This window comes from Vitis vinifera, chromosome 18 (genome assembly GCF_030704535.1).
Source record: "Vitis vinifera cultivar Pinot Noir 40024 chromosome 18, ASM3070453v1".
NCBI lineage: Eukaryota > Viridiplantae > Streptophyta > Magnoliopsida > Vitales > Vitaceae > Vitis > Vitis vinifera.
The window spans coordinates 28,400,172-28,421,447 of NC_081822.1; the positions used below are offsets into that span (position 1 = coordinate 28,400,172).

General features: G+C 32.7%; 2 protein-coding genes across 11 annotated transcripts; one reads left to right on the forward strand and one right to left on the reverse strand.

Annotated features, from left to right (window-relative positions):
* Nucleotides 1-4,710: 4,710 nt before the first annotated feature.
* LOC104882717 (pentatricopeptide repeat-containing protein At5g55840) lies at nucleotides 4,711-19,563 on the reverse strand. 10 transcript variants are annotated; one of them, XM_059734379.1, is made up of 8 exons: nucleotides 19,280-19,563; nucleotides 15,815-19,194; nucleotides 15,335-15,397; nucleotides 13,933-14,136; nucleotides 12,117-12,285; nucleotides 10,496-11,261; nucleotides 5,585-5,685; nucleotides 4,711-5,283 (listed from the first exon to the last, which is right to left on the reverse strand). In XM_059734379.1, the coding sequence occupies exons 1-2, from the start codon at nucleotides 19,443-19,445 to the stop codon at nucleotides 15,932-15,934; spliced, it is 3,429 nt and encodes a 1,142-aa protein (XP_059590362.1). In that variant the 5' UTR covers nucleotides 19,446-19,563; the 3' UTR covers nucleotides 4,711-5,283; nucleotides 5,585-5,685; nucleotides 10,496-11,261; nucleotides 12,117-12,285; nucleotides 13,933-14,136; nucleotides 15,335-15,397; nucleotides 15,815-15,931. The 10 variants fall into 10 exon arrangements, with proteins under 10 accessions (XP_059590362.1, XP_059590357.1, XP_019072237.1 ...); XM_059734374.1 differs by having other exon boundaries at nucleotides 10,496-11,715; XM_019216692.2 differs by having other exon boundaries at nucleotides 12,421-14,136.
* On the forward strand, nucleotides 4,935-8,549 carry LOC100252905 (NAD(P)H-quinone oxidoreductase subunit T, chloroplastic). The gene is made up of 2 exons (XM_002272497.4): nucleotides 4,935-5,272; nucleotides 8,017-8,549. The coding sequence occupies exons 1-2, from the start codon at nucleotides 4,935-4,937 to the stop codon at nucleotides 8,438-8,440; spliced, it is 762 nt and encodes a 253-aa protein (XP_002272533.1). The 3' UTR covers nucleotides 8,441-8,549.
* Nucleotides 19,564-21,276: the final 1,713 nt, after the last annotated feature.

Genomic DNA, 21,276 nt, shown 5'->3' on the forward strand with positions numbered 1-21,276 from the left:
AGTGGTTTTGGGAGAAAGGCGCAATGAGGACGTTTGTGGCTTAAGTGGGGAAAGTGTCACAAGATGTTTCAAATGACCTTCTCATGGGCTTATATAGAAGCCAAGAAGCTTCTGGAGACTCTACACTTAGTCATTGGTAGGAAAAGTGTGGAAGATTCTAGAGATGGTTAGAAACACTCACACTTCTCTACACTAAGGTGGAAGGCATTCTAGAGAGTTCCAAAAGTGTCTTGTATATGCTTGTACATAGGCTTGCACATAGACTTGTGTAGGATGTTCTAGAATATTCATGATTTGTAGGGAACCCTCTAAGGTTCTAGAGACTTCCTAAGGTGCCTATAAATAAGTGAGACTCTCATTTAGCCAAGGCACCAAGCAAGTGAGCTTCCTAAGCACTTGTAAAGCATCCTTAAGAGTAATAAAAGCTTTCATTCATTAAGTATTGCCTACTATGCCTTCTAAAGCTTCTAAGTCACGTGCATCTTAGCCCAGCAAGCCAAGTATCAAGAGTAAGGCTGACTTAGTAAGATCAAATGTCTTGACTTGTCCAAGTGTCGCACAAGTTTAGGAAAAGACTAAGTCTGTGACATTATGGTAAGTAGTCATAATGTTAAGGATCATTTGTGTGATATCAAATAAACTAGTTAGAAAATATATAATGAATTAAATGTGCTTTAGATTTACATATTTGGGTCTAATAAATAGTAGATAAAACCTATAAGAAGTAAACATAACCAAAATCCAAGTAGGCTTTATGAAGTCAACAAGGAGAATATACATGAAAAGGTCTTGTGCCTCACCAAAGAGACTCACATGAATATTCTAGAGCTTAGAACAAGTCAATGCCTAAAACTTAACAAAAGTATTCTTGGTAAAAGAACGAAGATGTAATGATGGACAAATGGAATGAGTGGAGAGTAGAATAGTTTGCATACACTGTTAGAATAGAGCCCCTAAAAACAACATAACGTAACATTTGAATTTCATAATACATAATATTAGTTTTCTTTTTCTATTATAGTTGCATTATGGTATTAAAAAATTTTAGGCGTTATTACTTGTATTGTATGTGAATTGAGTGCATTAGAAGTTGCATGAAAGATTCAAGTCATAGGATCCTTACAAGTTGATGAGTTTATTCACAACTAGTTCATAAACTTAGACAATTCATCAGAAGTTTTATTGCACTACCTCCTAATTAGTGTGATAACTTGTCTTGGTTATCGAGATAACTTTTCCATGGATAGTGTATTAGTGTATGGTTATACATTGAATAAGATCTATAGAGAGTCTTGATTAAGTAGTTATTGGGTTGTAATGACAACTCTAAGCTACCATGTTGCATGAGTTCTTAAACTTGAGAAAATATTGTGCTAATGCAAAGGTCATCAATAACTTTGACCTACAAGTTGAATCCTAGAGTGATCATATTGTTGGGATTTGATATCCTTTTGGCTTTGAGATGCATGCAAATAAAATCTTAAGTGTAGTGGAAGCAATAAAAACAAAAACTTTAGCCCTATAAGTTGTGTTAGGAATCATCCCTAAATTTTTTTTTATATAGAAAAGATCTCAAATCTTCCATTGAATAGCTTTTTCTTAGTTCCATGACCTTAAGCGACTACACACCTTGAGAGAATAAAGAGAAGGCGGCTAGGTATCTAGAAGACTACTAGTCTTTTTAGTTAAAGTGTAACCCCTAAAACCCATAGGCTATGATTGGTTAGCCGGATATAGCATGGGATAGGATATACCATATCCTATCCTATGTTTGGTTAGTGATGGGATAAGATAAATTATCTCATCACTTATCCTATCCTATGTTTAACTAAATATGGCATAGGAAAAGTGGTGGGATATATTATCCACCATTTATTTTTCATCCCTTTCATATGAGATATATTAATCCTATTGTAAGATATAAGATATACATATCTCATGCATTAAAATTTTTTATTTTTAATATATTCATTTTATTAATATATATATATATATATATATATATATATATATATATATATATATATATATATATATTATAAATTAAATTTAGGATTAAAAAGGAAAAAACTAAAAAAATATATTTATAAAATAATATTAATATATGATATATAAATTATTTTTATATATTAAATATCATAAAATAAAATAAAAATATTTGTAAAGTTTAAATATTTTAATGATAAATGTTGTTAAACATAAATGAAATTTTTATTCATTTCATAAATTAAATTTAAATATAATATAATATAGCATATCTTATTCAATATATTATTTTAAAATATTATATTCATAGAATATGTGTATTCAAGAATATCAAATCTCATTGGAAATCATATCTTTGGATATGCATATCTTATCCAATAGGATATGATATCTTAGAATATACAAATCTTATCCTATCATATTCCGTCAACCAAACGTAGTCATAGGGTTTATATAAACACTCATATGGCTTAAGTGACTTTGACCCAACTTGGACATGACTATCTAGCCCACCAAGTCTTAATTAATTAATTAATTAACTCTAATGGACTCTAATTAATTAATTAATCTAGAAACTAAAAAAATAATTAATCATAAAATTTTGTGCAATCTTGTGCTTTTATCAAAGCACCTTTATGCACATAAATTATTAATTTTCTAAAACTCCTCAAAACCTTTGTACTAGCAAAGAATATGAGCTTAAGTAAGGACTAGTTAGGACCTATAGGAAAATATTAACTTTCTCAAAATTTAATTGTGAAGTTGACTCAACATTGTACTAAAGAGAGTCAAGTACACTTTAATATTCCATGTCATTACATCAAGAGAATAATTGATTAAATCTAATTTAATCAATTTCTTTGATTCATGACTTGCTATCCATCCAAGATGAAAATATTAGTTTCAATGTATATATTGGCCATTTGGTTTTACGGATATATTAAGAAATATAGGCAGAAATTTTTATAAAAAATAAAATCGGTGGAATGAAAATTGATTAAAATTCATAGAAATATTAAGAAAAACTCTACAAAAAAATGATTAAATAAGCAAGAATGCACATATTGAAGTCATTTTGTAAGCGTAATTAATATATGTATAATATAATTTGTGATATATTCAACAACAATATCACATGTGTTGATAAGAAATATGAATATTGTGAATATACATGCAACACTAATCTACATTAGATATATGATTTCATTAAATTTTGATTAAAAAAAATATTGATAAGATAGAAATTAATTAAAACTCGTAGAAATATTGGAAAAAAATCAAAAAAATAAAATAAATAAAATATTATATAAATTAAAATTGTTTTGTTGAAAAAATGATATATGTAGATATAATTTATAGTAAAATTGTTCTACAATAACATGTTGAATTTAAAAACAAATAAAATCTTGAAACGGTAATGTATTTTGTTTGAATAAATTCAAGGATATAAAAGAAATGATGACACTTAATGTATAAGTATTTTTCATTTTAAAATATTGATAATTTCATATATAAGTTTACATATATACACACACCTTCATTGCTTGAGGTCTTGCGTGCAATTCCAACTCTTCACTTCAATTTATTTCATTTTCTTAAGATAGAAAATGCATCCCACATCGAGTGGCTATAAGACTCGAATAATTGATTTTAAAACAAATAATAATACTTTAAAAAATAATAATTTTTAGTAATATTTTTATTAAAATGAATTTTAAAATAAATAAAGTTTAACCTTTTTAACACATATATGAATCAAGCTTTTCATTATATACACATATTTAGTACTCAATCATGGAGATAGTATTCGATAATATATTGATTTAATCTGTAATTAATTGGATTAATGTTTTGAATTCCAAATTATTCTTAAAAATTAAAAGATTCATAAAAAAATTTAAATTATTAATTTATGTCTTACTTGATTTAGAATCTATTTACCTCATAAGAAAATTCATAAAATATAGTTGTGTATAGGAAAAAAAGTAAAGTCATGCCTCATAAAGTATCGGTTTTACTTTATTATTTCTGTAGTGATTAGATCTATTTTTTTTAATTTCAAGTTATTTTTTAAAATTATTAAACTAATTAATAAATTTAATACAAAGTGCCCCTTAATTTGAAGTTAATTTCTTTAGTGAGAAAATATAAAAGTATAATTATGTGTAGAAGATAAATAATAGAGTCATTATGGACTAATTTGTATCCATTAACTTCTGAAATTAATTTGGTCACAATTTGAGTTTCAAATTGTTTATAAAAATTAATAGACTTGTTTATAAAAATAATAATAATAATTTCCAAAAGTACAAGGAAAAACAATAAAATTAAATAAACAAAAATATATGAAAAATAAAAAATAAAATATATTTGAACTCCATAAACTTTTTACCGGGTTCTCCAAATTAATTTCTCTTTTTTCATTCTTTTAAAGAAAGAATGGAAAAATAAATAAATAAAAACTAATAAATTTTTAATTAATTATAATTATCAAAAAATATAAGATAAAGAGAAATTGAATTTAATTCTATTGTTTTCCATTTTTTGATAGTCTCTTCCTTGATACAAAACAATTGAGCTTGAAGGCTGTTTGGTTGGAGTGGAAATTTCACTTATTTTCATTCCTTATTTTTTTCACACCATCTAGCATTAGAATAAAGTAAAAAATAATAAAATAAAATAAAATTTCAAAATTAAAATACTGAGAACTTGGCAGCAATACCATTTTGGTATGAAAATTTTCTATTTCATTGCAGAAAGAAATTGAAAGAAAAAAAATATTCAGAATTTTGGTGAGCACGAAACTGGGAGTGTAGGTCAATTTTCATGGGGAAACAAACAAATCCCTCTCCTGTTCTCTGAATTTTCAGCCACAAAAACAAGAGGTAGTGTATCCCTCTCTCCTTTCAACATGTAAGCCCACCACCACACCATTTGCTTTCACTCCCATGGCTTCCACAGCTGCTCCCCCACCTTCATTCTCCCTCCTTCTCAAAACCCAGAACACCACAAACCAACTCAGATCAGTAACACCCAGCAGAAGAAGAAGAAGAAGCAGCAGCAGCCAAGGTGGTTTTTGGATTTTAGCAGCAGCCCAGGACTCGAAAAACCCCAGGCAGAGAGCCCCACCAGGAGTTGACACGAGAATCCACTGGGACAACCCAGATGAAGGGTGGATTGGAGGAAGCAGTTCAAAGCCAAAGCTGAATGGAGAAGAGGAGGAGAAGAACCTGTTGGGTGAAGAGTTTTCTGATTTGCTCGATGACTCGTCTGATTCTCATTACCAGTAAGTGTTTCCTGTGACATATATCAACTAGGATCAATTTTCAGAATCTTAAGTTCTTCAGTAAAGAAATTCTTTGGCTCGGCCAGAGTTATGACTACACAAATTGACATAGCCTTCAATGACTTCAAGACAGGCCACAGAGTCAGTTAATTTATTAACTTTCTACTAAAATTTGATAACTTCAACTTACCTGATGATAGTTCCAAAAGCTACATGTCAAGGCATTGATACACATAAGATTATGTGTCAAGGCAGGCTACAGAGCCGGTTAATTTATTAACTTTCTACTAAAATTTGATAACTTCAACTTACCTGATGATAGTTCCAAAAGCTACATGTCAAGGCATTGATAGCATCGATTCCTTCATTCGAGCCCATATAGTCCAAATAAGTTTGTCACAAAGCTTCATATTCTGCAACAATGGAAGTGTTATCCACAAAATTTGTATCATACACACACCAAATATCATTTCTAATGACCCAACAATCAATTCTAAAATCTCTTGATTCAAGTTTGATTCCACCAAAAATAAAGCTTATAATCTCCAATATTATAAATTTATCAAATTCATATGCAAATAAGTCTATCAAACATAATAAAATATCTACATACAACAGCAGGTACAAGAGTTAGAAATACAAAACTTAATGAGGTTGAAATTTTCAACCTCTTTATCAAGGATCTGAATAGTGGAATCGGGTATGGATACAGAACAATTATACAATAAAGGTATCCTAAAAAGGTATAGCAAGAAGAGTAATAGTACATCTTTCAACCAATCTCTTTGAAGCATTTTTCTGAATAGAAGACTAGTGTGAATATTTTTAAAATTCTGCACTTGAGTTTAATAACCAAAGTGATTTGTGTTCAAGCTTCATACTAGATAAGTTTATTAGAGTTCATCAACCTTCATGTCAAAAATACTTGAATCTGATCATTGGTAAGATGAAGAAACATAAAGCAAGAGATTTTTTCTGAATAACTTGAGTGATTTCTTCATTTTTGGTTATGAAGAAATTCAAGTGAAATAAGAAAGTTCTTCTCAATGTTAATTTCGATTATAGAAAATCTTAGCAAGGAGATTAAGAAGGCAATAGTTAGTAAATCATAATAAATCGATCAAATTAGTATAAACTAAAGATATTCAAAGACAGATTAGAGTCATCAAAACTACATCTATCAAATAAATAAATAATTGTATCAGCTAAAGAATTTAAAATAGCTAAGAAAGAAATGAATCCAAAAGATACAAATGGAGTTTATGGATTCGGTGACAGTCTACTAGGAACAAGGGTAATAGGGTGCAAGTGGCTTTTAAGTAATAGCTTAAGTTGAAGGATCGTAGACTAAATGGATATTTAATGGAATTCTTGTGGCATTTATTTCCAGGCTGAATTTAAAGTTATTCTAATTAAATATCATGACAATGGGAAGCTCGTAGAAGATATGTAAACAGAATAATTTGTGGTGACTCGTACATGAGAATCAAGTAATTAGATCTTATTATCAGTTACAAAACTTCTTCCATGGAGATAAAGGATCGATCTAGTGATGGTAAATGAAGTTGATCATCCATGTAAAGAATGAAGAAACAACATCACTATTGGTGATATAGATATGTTTCAGGATCAAGCTCTGAAATTACCAATCTACCTAGGTTTGTTTCTTGGGCAAGAAACACACCCATATAGTAAAACAGATCATGGTAGCAAGATACAAGAATAGAATGTTTCATGGAAATAATAAAACTAAACAATGCTAAACACAGAAATCAACAAGTTTATGGGGTAACAAGACCACTATTTCTTCATCAAAGATTGAATTAGAAGTTTCAAAAGAACCCTCATACATTATATATGAAGCCTAGTGATGAGTAAAGTATCAGTGACAACCATAAATAGAAGGAGATTGTAGCTAATGCTATGACCACAGGATTAACTCTGGAGAGTTTAAATGGCATGTAGATGCATTGAGAAACAAGCATGTAACTGTTGCACATGTATACTGTACATTCATGCTCCTCCTCTTGTGGCTGCTCAACTATAAGGACTGGAATGATTACTATTCAAGAGAAATGCATTTCTATTTTCCTTGAACAATAAGATATGCATATTCTTTAAAAAAAAAAAAAATGGTATAAAACAAAGGTTTAAATCAGGTCATTTGGTTTACCAAAATCCAGAGAATAGAAATGTTCTCAGTGAGAGAGATATCTAGTATGTTCTCGTGGTTTTTGTCTTCCCAGTTCAAAGACAAGCAAATCACTACTTTTAATGGGTTCTTTTGCTTGTGCTTTTCAAAGTTTTGGTGAATGGATTAAAGGTTCTGATGTTTTTCGCTCAAATCATTGTCATCACTCGAGCCAAGCAACATGTCTCCACATACAGTTTACATGTCACTTTACATAATTCTTCTTGAAAATGGTTCCCCAATTAGTTTGTGATGGAAGATAAAACATCTAGTCTAAAGGTCACAGATTCTGGAATTTTTCACTCCTAAGAATTGGATTTCATCCTCAATGTTTTGGTGGAAGGTTTCATCAACATGTAAAATTTAATAGGAAATAAAGTCATTGTGTAGGATATGCCCTAAAAAGGCCATATAGAGATTCTTCTGTACTCACCTCTTGAAGCCATTTTTTCTTCAAGAAGTTTCTGTACTCACTGTTGATTTCTAATCTCTTTGAAGAACACTTGAGCTGGTAAAATCTGGTGTTTTACTAACCCCAGTAGGAAATGATTAGGTTCTTAGGAATATCTGCACAAGCTGATCTGGAAGAGATTAAAGCTGCTTACCGGCGTTTATCGAAAGAGTACCATCCAGACACAACTTCACTTCCACTAAAAGCAGCATCTGACAAGTTCTTAAAACTAAGAGAAGTTTACGACGTTTTGTGTGATGAAGAGAGACGCAGGTTTTACGACTGGACACTTGCTCAAGAGGCTGCAAGCCGCAAAGCAGAGAAGATGAAAATGAAGTTAGAGGATCCTTACCAGAAAGATGTCCAGAACTGGGAATCCATTCCAGACATGGTAGACCGTCTAGGTGGAAGGAACATGGAGTTGAGTGATCAAGCAGTCACAGCCCTCACCTTTGATATATTAATCATTATTTTTGCAATTTGTTGTATAATTTATGTGCTTGTCTTCAAGGAACCAAATTACTAGGTAGATACTTGTCCCTTAGCTGATGAGCACATGATACTACAGTAGGTCTATACAAGCTTGTACAGCTAATATTCATGAATATTGAACAATAAATTTTTATGATTTTATATGCTTTGTCCATCATTAATTGTAATAGTTTGCTGACTAAAAAATTTAAACTGTACATCTGACTGGACCATACATATGGTCCATCCTAAGAAATTCCTACATCAAATATCAGTAACCATAAAAGAAGAGCTTTCAATACTCATTTAATAAATCTTCTGACCACACTTCAATGAATCTTATCTTTTCTGTCTTATTTACTCTTATAATTGTTTTGATAGGTAAAGTAAGCTAATATATTAAAAGCACTTCGAAAAGGCACACAAAGTAAACAAATAGTGTTAGAAGGCAAGCAAAAGGAAAAGAGAAGCAACAAACCACAACCAAACACACACATCGCTCTAAAGGCCTAGAAAGACAAAGATCCCAGGCGACCTTTCATGCTTGCAAACCAAATCCACTTACTGCAATCTTCTTTACTTTTATGGTATAATACACATTATGTCTACACCACATTTTTATGCTCATTATAGGTGTGTATTTGAAGAATATGGTAAAAAATTTCCTTGTTTACACAATTAATGAAGTTACCATGTGATTTTTTTCTTTTCCTCTCCTTCAAATAATTCTCTTTTTCTATGTAAAATCATAAAGGTAATTAGGTTAATAAAAATGTGTATCTTTCATCCATAATGCATATTTAATTCAAATCGTCATTTCATCCCTTCTTATTGTCCCTCTTTCTGTCCAACATTCCTATTCTCCAAAAGGTTAGAACTATAACAATAAAATAATCAAATTTGTACTATATAAATCAAAAAATCATTACTCCAATTTTCTTCTTTACCATTGAAAATAGTAAAGTCATGCTATTAAATATATCATCTTTTTTACTGATTGAGAATGAAACTAATTTTGATTCATCATCATATTTCTTCAACTAATATTCAAAGTATAACAACGCAAAAAGACCCATGGACAATGAAAATAAAGGTTCTACATGCCTTGAATGATGCATATCAAATTAATAACATATCTCTATGATGGTGTGAGCAAACCTATACTCAGATTTTCTGATAATGTATTCGCCTGTTTTGATCTTCAATAACAACTAAAATATGAAAAAGAAAAATGGAATCTTCAAATAACAAGGCATATTGTTTATTTTTCACTATTTTGATAAGGAAGGCTAAGAGACAATATTTTCATGTCATGTTTAGGCGCATGCAATAGCGAAACTTCCAATTTAGCCACTGCATTAAGCAATGCCAAGATTCCACTTGGTCGTCTCATAAAATATTAGTTATAAGAAGGTTTTAAACTGCTAAGAACATGAATTTATGGGTAGGAAAATCCAAAACTTTTTAGTGGCCAAAAATACTCCTAAACTTTTGGACTTCATTTGAGTTTTGAAAGTAGGGCAAAGGAAAAAAAAAAGAGGAAAAAACATGGGAAAAAAAAAAATTGCTACTCTTGTTCAGTTGTGATATAAACCAGGCAAGAAAAAGCTACAATGAAATTAAATAGAAATTTACATAATCTTAAATCTTTTTTATTTCAACGTGAAAAAAGTAAGAAAGGATGGAAAAAATTCTGTTAGAATCAAACTTATATCTTGTTCCTCTATTTTTTCTTTCTTCTTTTTACTGTTTCTTACCCTTTTCTTTCGCTGTTTCCAGAACTACATAATCTTAAAGAAACTTTTGTAAAAACACTATCTTAACATAGCAGTTGCCTAGTATTGTTTATTCAAACTGCTTATAAAAACTTGGATAAAATAGATGATAGTTCAGGGAAGAGTTATAAAATACTGCACTTACAGCAAACCTATTTATTTTCTGTTTAAAAAAACAAAGACAGGCGAAACATAATTCTCACCATGTCCAGGAGTATCAAGTTGATTGGATTCTGGGAATTTTCGCATTTCCATATCTCATCTTAATATAACTTTGTCTGCATATGAGTACATAATAAGACATATCATTTAAATAATTTGAGGGTGAAAGTTACCTTAAGCAAGACCAGCAGATTGTTCAGATGGGTTGCTCAAGTCCACCTTGTTCCATCAACCTCTGTTTCAATTTTGACGTCAGTAGCAGAGGTCCATCTACCTCCACGGTAGTTAATTCATACCATATTTGTGGCCTTTGTAGCAGGTATTCCGATAGATTTTTAAGAGGACTCTGCAGGAATCTTCCTGTAGCCTTTCAATCACATACTAATCCATCATGTATCTTATTTCAGGAACTTGTGCACATTCATTAGAAGATGATCCAAGATCGGCACCAGAACCCTTTTCAATTTCCATTTTCTGTTTTCCCCCTTTATAAAATGACAACAGTCCTCCCTCCAAATGATTCCAACTGACAAATAGCATCTGTAGCTTTCATGAAAACTACAATCTGTCAAGAGATAGTAGGCTCAAGTTGAATCATGTCCAGCATGCAAACTTCCACTCAGTATAATCTTCGAGTCCATGGTGTTTGAAATGTCTGATGATCATCAAGTAAATGCCCAATAATGGCAGGTGGCAGTGTCTTATCCAGGGAAGAGGAAACTTCTTAGAAGACTAAAAGTAGTCATGCTTCCATTTTCAGGGAATTCCAAGAGCATGTGTTTCATCCAGCCAGCACATTTAAGTGTATAATAGCCTGCTTAACCATATCCGGGATATGCTGTTTTGTCAAGTCACAAACAACAACACCTGACAACATTCTTCAACAGCCATGTCCCCAGAAGATTTGCCAATGTTTTTTTTAAGGCAAAGCCAGGTTCCCTGCCATGGGCATCCAAGACAGGAAAATACTAAGGATCACAGGAATGATACTGCATGTGATAGGCAATACAAGTGAATACACCCCACCACCAAATCTAAATAATAAAAGATGAATGATGATGCAAAGAAATCTTATCAAAAACATATAAATACAAGCACAGTGCACAAAGCTTTCACCAGTAACTGGTGGTATTAAGCAGCCAATGCTTCAGAATAACAAGGCTGTATGTCATCCAACTCATTAGAAGTATCAGCAACTAGTAGAGTACTTTTCCTACTACCATTTGAAGTTTCATGTGGTTGCTTCAAGCCATTTTCAGTGAGAAACTTCTACTTTCAGGCATGAAATGGCATCATCTAAATCCTCCAAGTCTCTGAACAATGCAGCAACTAGAATGATGTAATTCAAAAGCTTCTGTGTCCAGCAGTGCTGATCAAATGCAAATGCTACGGTCTGTGTCAGATAGAAGAGATGGTACACATCACATTTCACACATAGTGCAACTTGACAATGATAAAACAAAAACAGAGACAAGATAATAGATTCTCAATAAATACAGCAGACCAATTTGAAATATTACTAATAAAAAAATTAATATCATATGCTTATCAGATGTTACAAAGACAATACAGATTCCTGACAAGATCAATCTTGACAAAAAGCAACCAACAGTAACAGACAGAATTTGAATTTCATCAGGAACTGCACCTTCATAGGTCAATAGTGGCACCAATTCATTGATGAGTTTAGGCTCAGCATAGAAAAATATGACCAACTCATTGATCACTGCTTGCTAGAATGAGAACTACAAAAGCATAAAATTGAATGCTCATTGGATAAAGAGTTGAAAGCACCTGCAAAGCACAATTAGTCAAAGGAGAATCTTGAAGTATTGGAGACTTGACTCGCTAACTCATTGAAAAGCTCAAGATCATCTCTTCATGAACATTCATGCTAGGAAACTGAATAACTTGTTAGCCTTGGGCCTGCTGCTCTGTAATTGGTGGTCCATTTGATAATTCACTGCATAGAAAACAAAATGGAGCATGCAACCCAACTTATAAGCCATTGGATCAGACCCATTCTATGAACACCGCATCCAATTAATCCTAGCCCTTATTCCTTTTTTGCACCCAACCTGAAGCAGAACTAAATTACCTTTAAGTCACAGAAGCATCTCATAGGGAGTACTTTCCAGTTGATTGATTGAATAAAGCTGCAAATGTTTGCAGACAAGCCTCAATCATATCCGAATTGGTGCAAGCCAGTAGACAGACTGAAAGATTTCTCTTTTTTTATATATAGGTAAAATCAATATCGTATTGAATAAGAAGAAAGGATGCCCAATAGGCATCCTGAGGCATACAGGAAATATACAGCTATCGCCTAAAGTAGAATCTACAAAAAGAGGGGTTACAAAAAATACCACCCACCCTCATCTAGAGCCCAACCAATAAAAAAAAAAATTGATTAAAGGAAGAGACACTCTATCTATACACAACTTAGTCTAAGACCAAAAAGTACAAACAAAGGAATTTTTCAGCCTTTGTACCAACAGCTCCTTGTTATCAAAGGCAAAGTCTGTTCCTTTCCTTCCAAATTATCCAAAAAATACACAAAGGGGCTACCTTCCAAGCCTTTTTGCACTTCTTCCCCACAAATGAGTAATACCAACTAAAAAGAGTCTCTCTAACTAACAAGGGTAAGAGCAAAAAGTAACTGCCACAGCGCCTTAGCCTTAACGCAATGAAGTAGAATGTGGTCAATGGTCTCTTCTTCGACATGGCAAAGAAACCATCCGTTCGTTAGAGATCATCCCTTCCTTTTCACCTGATCCAAAGTTAAGGCCTTTCCCCATGCTGCTTCCAAGCAAAAAAACCTGCCTTGGAAGGAACTCACAGGCTCCAAATGATACTCCTCAGAAAAGGGACTGCATCATCTGGCTCCAAAGCATCATAGAGAGACTTAATAGAAAACTTTTCATTCTTTAACACTGTCCAAAGCACCTTATCTTCCAAATCAGGGGGCACCCTCTTCTCTTGTATTCTTGAACGGAACCTTTCCACAATATCCACCTCTTAATCATTAAAAGGCCTAGAGAAACTCAGATTTCAACTGCCATCCTCGATCTTAAGAGTCCCATACATCCGCCACCTGCACCTCTTTTGAAACCACAAGAGCAAATAAAAGAGGGGAAAGAAAGACACAAGACCTTGTCGCCACATCTCTTATCCTTCTAAAAACTCACCCTTTTGCCATTACCCACTTCAAAAGCAATTCTATTACCCAAGGTATTCCATTATTTCCTTATAGTTTTCCAAAGGCCACCTCATACCCCTCTCTCACTTCACAAGAGCTCCATCCCCCTTCTTATACCCCACACTTCCCACTAATAGCTTGTTTTCAAAGAGTCCCCCTTTCATCCGCAAAGCGCCAACACCATTTACAAAGAAGAGCCTTATTAAGCCAGTAGATATTGAAAGATGCTGCAGCACTTACATGAGAACCGAAAGTTTGAAACTTTATGGGGGAGAAGAAGAAAAGAGAAAATATATTATAGACCTAGAACAAGGAAAAAATACGAAAAGAAGTAAAAATTTTGAAAACTTACACAACTAGCATAAACTACAAAATGCATGAGGAAAATATTCTTTAAGAGAAGGCAAATACCTAATATGTATAATAGAAATGCTTGCCACTGCAGCTATACATGGTTGTTCTTATAACATAAATCATGTGAAGAACAGCATCTTGGAAGTGAGGATCAGATTGCAAAAGGTCATTCTGAACCTGCAAATCCTGCCTTAACATCATGTGGTTCCCAAAGCATGAATTAAAATCATTAGAAAGATCAACCCATTGAAGGAAATCTCCCTGCACAAACACGAAATGAGCATTAATTGATATTCATCACAGCAAACATAAAATTCATTGAGAAAAAACTACATAAGGACTTAATCGAACTCCTAAAACCTATGTCACATAGGTCCGGTATGAGTGTCGAATGCAGGTGTCCATCTGGGTGTCTGATCCTTTGCAAATCAAATTTTAGGATACAGGGACCAGACTAAAAACAATGCAAAATACAAACACAGGTGCTAGCTAGGATATAGCCTAATAAAAGAAAAATCAATTAAAAATAAATCAGAAGTAAAGATATCCTATTTAGAAGCTCCCAATTTTTCCTTCTAATCCCTTTTTTTCCTTTTAACCCTAAATATTCTTATAAAAATTTACTTTTCAACTAACCCATCTTTTTCTCTAATGTGATATTGTTACTAAGAAAGTTGAAAGAATATAAGGATAGCAATGAAAAAATCAAACAGCCACACCCAAAGTAAAAGAGGAGTGTCCAACAGGATCCCATACCAACACCCACATCATATCTTGTCAACAATGAGTGAAATTGAAGGATCTGGATATCAAAGTCTAAAACTATTGATGAAGTATCTAATTTAGGAGGTTGAGACAACAAAGGAAAACTAGTCATTTTATTTGTAGGAATTTTAGATTCCAAAAGGTCATGTTAAGACTCTAGCATCTAACCCAGATAAACAAACAGCAAGAGACACGCCATGAATAGGTAAATGAAGTAGAGAAATCAAACAATTGTATATGCAAATGCTCTTATATTAATTGGCAAGCACTTCAAACCCTTTTCACTCTAGGCTTCTTCAATGTGAAGGGCAAGTGATTCACTTGAATAAAAAATTGATGCAATGGAACATGTCAGAACCTATATATGGAGAAAAGAATTTGCTTACATTTCCTCAGCTCCATCAGTTTGTAAACAGTTTGGAATATGACAGAAGGGGATTCATATTTTTTTTTATTGGTAAATATTTTGTCCCCATTGGGGACTTGAACTTGGAACCTCCCACAAACCCTCCCATCCCTTTACCACTTGAGCCAGGCCTCACTTGCCTGGCATAGTTGAGGAAAGTTTCTCAATTTTCAGAAACTAAATTAATAGTACACGACCTAAATTTTTGTATTCTCTTTATCCAGGTTTTCTAAGCAAACAAACAGATAACAAAGAAATTTAAAAAAACAATTATAATATTTGACATACATGATGCTACACCAAGGAGTAACTGTAGTAATAGTCCATTCAGTTGTTGTGGGATAGAAGCACCTGCCAGAGAAATAGTTGAAACAATGTCAAAAAAGTGCAAAACCACATAAGAAAACAAGGGAAGAGAAAAGTACATCTAAGAACAAAAGAAATGAATGTACTTGGCACATATTTATGTCAGAAACACTGAAAACTAATGCCCGGAATACTGGAACTTTATTTTAGTTAGTATATCATGATAAGAGTCCAGAGCACAAAGGCTGAAATGAGTCCTGCCTCACAACAGATGAGAATCCACTCCTGGAATCAAATCCAGAGTTTTGTGGTTCTCACAATATCCACACATTAACACAGAAAACCAGATCCCAAATGCAAGTTTCACCAGCAAGTCCAATATAATACAACAACAACAACCAAAAAAAGTAGAAGGAAATAAAGAAAGCACACGATAAAAGGTCCAAGCTGTTACAGACATACCAAGCCAAGGGCACAACTGTTAAGTAATTGGAAGGCCCATCTCAGCATCATTAGATAGTAGGCTTCCAGAGGAACAACCTATATTTTGCATCCCCAAAACCATATCATGTGGCCCAGCTAATTTGTCTTGTTATTGACACTATTTCTTCTTTTGAACCTTATATAATTTAATTTTCCCATGGCAACTGTCAATTCCTTGTCCAAATGTTGGGTGCTACCACCCCAAGATATCAATCCCCGCTCCTGTAGATCAGTCAAAAGCTTTTCACCCTGAATAAGATTATTTGCAGCGGAAATGGCATCAACAAGAACAGCATAGGTGGTAATATTCGGACAAAGATCCCTATGTCTCATTTCCTCATATAGCTCAAATGCAGCTGCAGAATCCCCATTAGCACACATGCCCATAATGAGAACATTGTAAGCAACAACATCAAGCTTCAGACCACAAAGCTCCATTACACCCTTCAACTTTAAAGCCTCTGCAATCTTAGCATCTCTACAGAATCTATGCATTAGAGTTGTGAATGTGGCAATAGTGGGAAGAAGTCGCATCCTAAGCATATGATCCAAAACAAGCATTGCATCTTCAGTCTTTCCACAGTGCAGAAGCCCTCTAACCATAGCACTCTCAGCTACTTCATGGGAGCCAAAACCAAGTGCCTCCATCTCATCTTTTAGCTTGAATGCTCCTTGTATATCTCCAACTCTACACATGCCATTAATCAAAGTAATATATTGGGCATGTTTTGGAATAACACCATTTTCCAACATTTCATGTAAAACCACAGTAGATTCTCGGAAAGCAGATTTTTTATTGAGTCCATTAAAAATATGGTTGTAGGTATCTCGATCAGGAAAAACCCCCAAGGTATTCATAAAATTGACCAGATCAAAGGCCTTTCTCATCTTTCCACTCTCACTATACTTATTGATAAGTATATTAAATGTAAACTGATCAGCTAAAGTACCTTCCATTATCATCTTTCCCAAAAGCTTAACCCCAAGGTCCGGTATACCTGACTTTGAAAGTCCAAGAATGAGAGAATGGAATGTCAACTTATCAGGGAAAATACCCTCCCTCATCATGGTACTGTATAATGATAAGTACCTTAACAAAGCCTGTTTTTTTGAAAACCCGTGCAAAAGAATATTATAAGTAGCCAGATTAGGACACACACCCCACCACCTCATTGTGGAGAAAAAATCATTTGCCTTCATCATTTGACCTCTTCTTGAGCAACTGTCTATAATTGCATTGAATGCAACTGTATCAGGGCATGTACCTTTCTTCATCATCTCTTCAAAGAAATAGAAAGCAGCCTTTGGATGGCCTGCCTTGGAAAGACCGTCAACCAAACATGTGTACATAACATGGTTAGGAAACAAGGTTCCCCTTCCCATGGCTGTTCCAAATAGACAAACTGCAGTAACTGCCTTGCCCTTCCTACATAACCCAGTCAAAAGACTAGAGTATGTGTAGCTATCAGGCAGCACATTATTCTGGACCATCTTATCAAAGAGGGCCACTGCCTCATGCAAATTGCCTGATTTACATGTCTCAGCTAGTAATGTATTGTACATAACAGAGTCTACAGCACCAGGAATGTAATGTAGTCTATTCAAGAACTTTTTTGCTTCCACCAAATTTCCCCCCTTGCATAATCCTTTTAGTAGACTTCCATATGTGAAAAAACTTGGATGCTGACCACATTTGATCATGTCATCAAAGAAGGAAAAAGCATTTAAAGGATCCCCAATACTGCCATAGCCATTTATAATACAGTCATAAGTGATGGAGTTAGGAACTAGGCCAATCCTACTCATATGACAAAGAAATTTTTCTGCCTCCCCTAACTTTCCATCTCTACAGAGAGAAGAAACCAACACATTACACGTGAAATGGTCAGCACCATGGCCATTGCAGTTCATGACAGCATAAACTTTCATTGCTTCTGTAACATTTCCATGCTGGCAAAAATTGTAAATTAAGGTTGAGTATATGATCTTGTTCAGTACAAGCCCAGATCTATACATCCTACAAATTATCTCTTTAGCACTCTTTATGTTTCCCACTCTGCAAAATCCATTTATGAGTGATGAATATGTGATAACATCAGGATTTACTCCATCCTTGTACATGTTACCCACCAACTGTACAGCTTCATCAAGCATCCCATTTTTGCATAGCCCATCAATCAACACTGTATAAGCAATATGACCAACAACCATATCATTCACCCTCATCCTCTCCAGAAGTCTTTTTGCCAACTCAAACTTTTCATGTTTGCATAACCCATTCAAAAGAGTCCCATAGGTAACTTCATTAAGTCTGAGTCCAGCTGCTTCCATATGATCTAAAAGCCTCAGAGCTTCCTCAAAATCACCCACATGACAATGGCCACCAATCAAAGCATTATAAGTAACACAGTTTGGTGAAAGATCAAACTTTGACATCTCATTAAAAACTTGAGCAGCAACTCCAATCTTTCCCTCTTTAACAAACCCATTAATAAGAGTATTATATGTGACTTCATTTGGGGATATCATCTCCTTCCTCATCTTTTTCAACAATAAATAAGCTTTTGCACTCCTGTGGTTTGTACACAAATTATCGATAAACACATTATACGTACAGACATCAGCTTCAATACCTTTACAAATCATATAATCAATCAACTCAATAGCCGCTTTATACCTTCCCTTCTTGCAATACCAATTGAGCAAAGTATTATAAGTAACTATGGTGGGAACGAAACCATTCTCTTCCATCTGTTTCAAGAGATTGCCAGCTTTCTTAAGATTCCCTTCAACACATAAACCATTTATCAGTATATTAAAAGTACCAACGTTTGGGCAAATTCCCTTATCCGACATTTCCCTAAACAATGACCAAACCAATTCTGTCCTCTTGTCCTTCACCATTGAAGCTAGGATCATGTTACAAGTATATACCGAAGGCTTAAATCCCACAAGACCCACCAATTCAAATGTCTCCACGGCATAATCAATCATACCCTCTTTTAAATAAACCCGAATTAGAAGGTCAAAAACTGAAGGAATTGAATTGCAAAGCGGGTATGTGTCCATGAGGGCACCAAAAATGGATTTTGAGCCAATACCCATTTGGCATAAATGTCTCAAAATTGATTTGGCAGAGTCATACATTCTAGCTTTAACAAGTATATGGGCAGTGAGACAATACATATGGGTGAGGTGTTTGAGTTCCAAACCAGGTTGTTTGATGACCCACTTGAGAAATTTCAAAGCTAGTCTTCCATGAACTGGCCTAAGTTGCTTCAACCCATATGCCATGTGATTCAGAGACTCCCAACGGTCAATTGTCAGAATTGTATAGATGCTGCTCTCCACATCTGAACCTGTTCCCAAAATATTAAAAAATTTAGAAAGAGAAAGGGCCCGATAGAGTAGAAAGAAAGCAACGAAAAAGCGAGAAAAGCAAACCAGATGTTTGAGTAGTATTCCAAGCTCTGCTCTTAGCATCATCAACACCCAATCGTTCTTTTACGTATTCAGAAAAACCCAGATGAGAGAATGCTCTGAGTTTCAAGAGTTTGTGAGAAAGCAGAGATATTTTTTGTCCAGTCGAAGAACTCAAACACCAAGACATCCCTGGCTGCTCTTCATACAAAACCCCTGTTTCAGGAACAAAAGAACCAACAGAAAAACAAGTCTTTTGTGGGTTAAACACGAAGCCGGTTTCAGAAACCTGGAACACAAAATGATAATTTTTATTATTATTATTTAGGATCACATTTCTAGGTCTTTTTCTTTTGAAAAAAAAAAAATATATATATATATATATATATGTATATAAAACCTAATATCATTAACTTCGATAATAGTCTCATATAAAGTAAAATTCAAATTAAGAAATAATTAATATATTTATGGTTAGTATAAATATAACTTGAAATAAAATTATAGTCATTATAATCAATATCGTTGTGGTTAGTACAAGAATTAAAAAATATTTGATACTTCATATATTAAACTAACTCCAATTCTATTCATTCAATCAAGTTTAACTATTTTAACTCAGATACTTTCTCCAAATCTATTTTAATTTTATTTTTGTAAATTGATAAGATTAAATTTAGAATATGTTTGATAGTGATTTTAGGAAGTATTTCTAATTTTTTTATATTTGAAAGATAAAAAATTTTAAATGTTAAAAAAACTAAAAACACTTCCTAAAATCACTACCAAACACACTCTTAATTTATTAGGTTAATCAAATTGTCTCGTTCAGAATCTATAAAAATATAAAATAGATTTGTTTATCTTTTTAAAAAAAATAAAAAATATAAGATACAATTATAGTTTGATAATTTTCTTTAAAATATAAATAAAATAAAATAAATATTATTATATAAGATAATACAAATTATAAATGTTATAAAAGTATTATGTCAAGAGGGTTAGGCTTGGATTCCTTGAAACTTCGTCAGAATCCAATTTGAATTAAGTTTGCTGGAAAAAAATAATTTAAATTTAATATCAATATTAAAAATGAATTAAAAATAAATAATATTAATATGTTATAATAGAACAGGGCAAAAAGAAAAAAGAAGAAAAAAAATAGTTGATAATCTTATTTAAAATATCCTACTTATTCAAAACAAGACTAATTGAAAAATACAAATCTTGAGACATTCTATAATAAAAATAAGTATTATATATATATATATATATTTGTAATTTCATGTCTTGTGGTGACTTTTTTTTTCTCCTAGCTTTATATTAAAAAAAAAAAAACTCAATTTAATTTTTGTGATGAAACATTAAATTGTGATAAATATTATTGGAGTCATCAATCATGTAGAGATACCATAAGATAAAATAGTTGGAGAAGCATGCAATCAAATTAGAGGTTGGGTTGGGTTTGGATTTAGGTTGATTGTTTTTTAATTTGGTTAAGGTCAAGTTATCCACCGACCAACCCACCTAAGTTGTAGCTCTATCCAAAATCATAAAATTGGAAACGAACTTGATAGAGTCCTATTAGAAACTTTAAGCCTATTCAAAATAAGAATAATTATGTACTAAAAAAATTTATAGTTCTCTAAATCCTTACTTACATTAAAATAAATACATTTATGGTGTTCTTAAGTTAAAAATTAATTAGAGTTTTGATAAAATAATAATTTATTAATTCATGATTGTTTATTTATAAAATAAGCGTAAAATAATTCATTTTTTAGTAGGATATGTGCCCTTATTTGACTACTTATAATATTGGAAAGGGTTTTGCTACAATATTGAAAGGCAATTTCCACAAATATCGAAAAATGTCACCAATCAACTAGTATCATATGTACAACTCAAATCCATACAAATAAACACTAAAGAAGATAGTATAAATGGTTTAAACAAAATGCAAATATTATATAATAGGGTGCTAGCATAATAATAATAATGCATCCAAAATACATACTTAT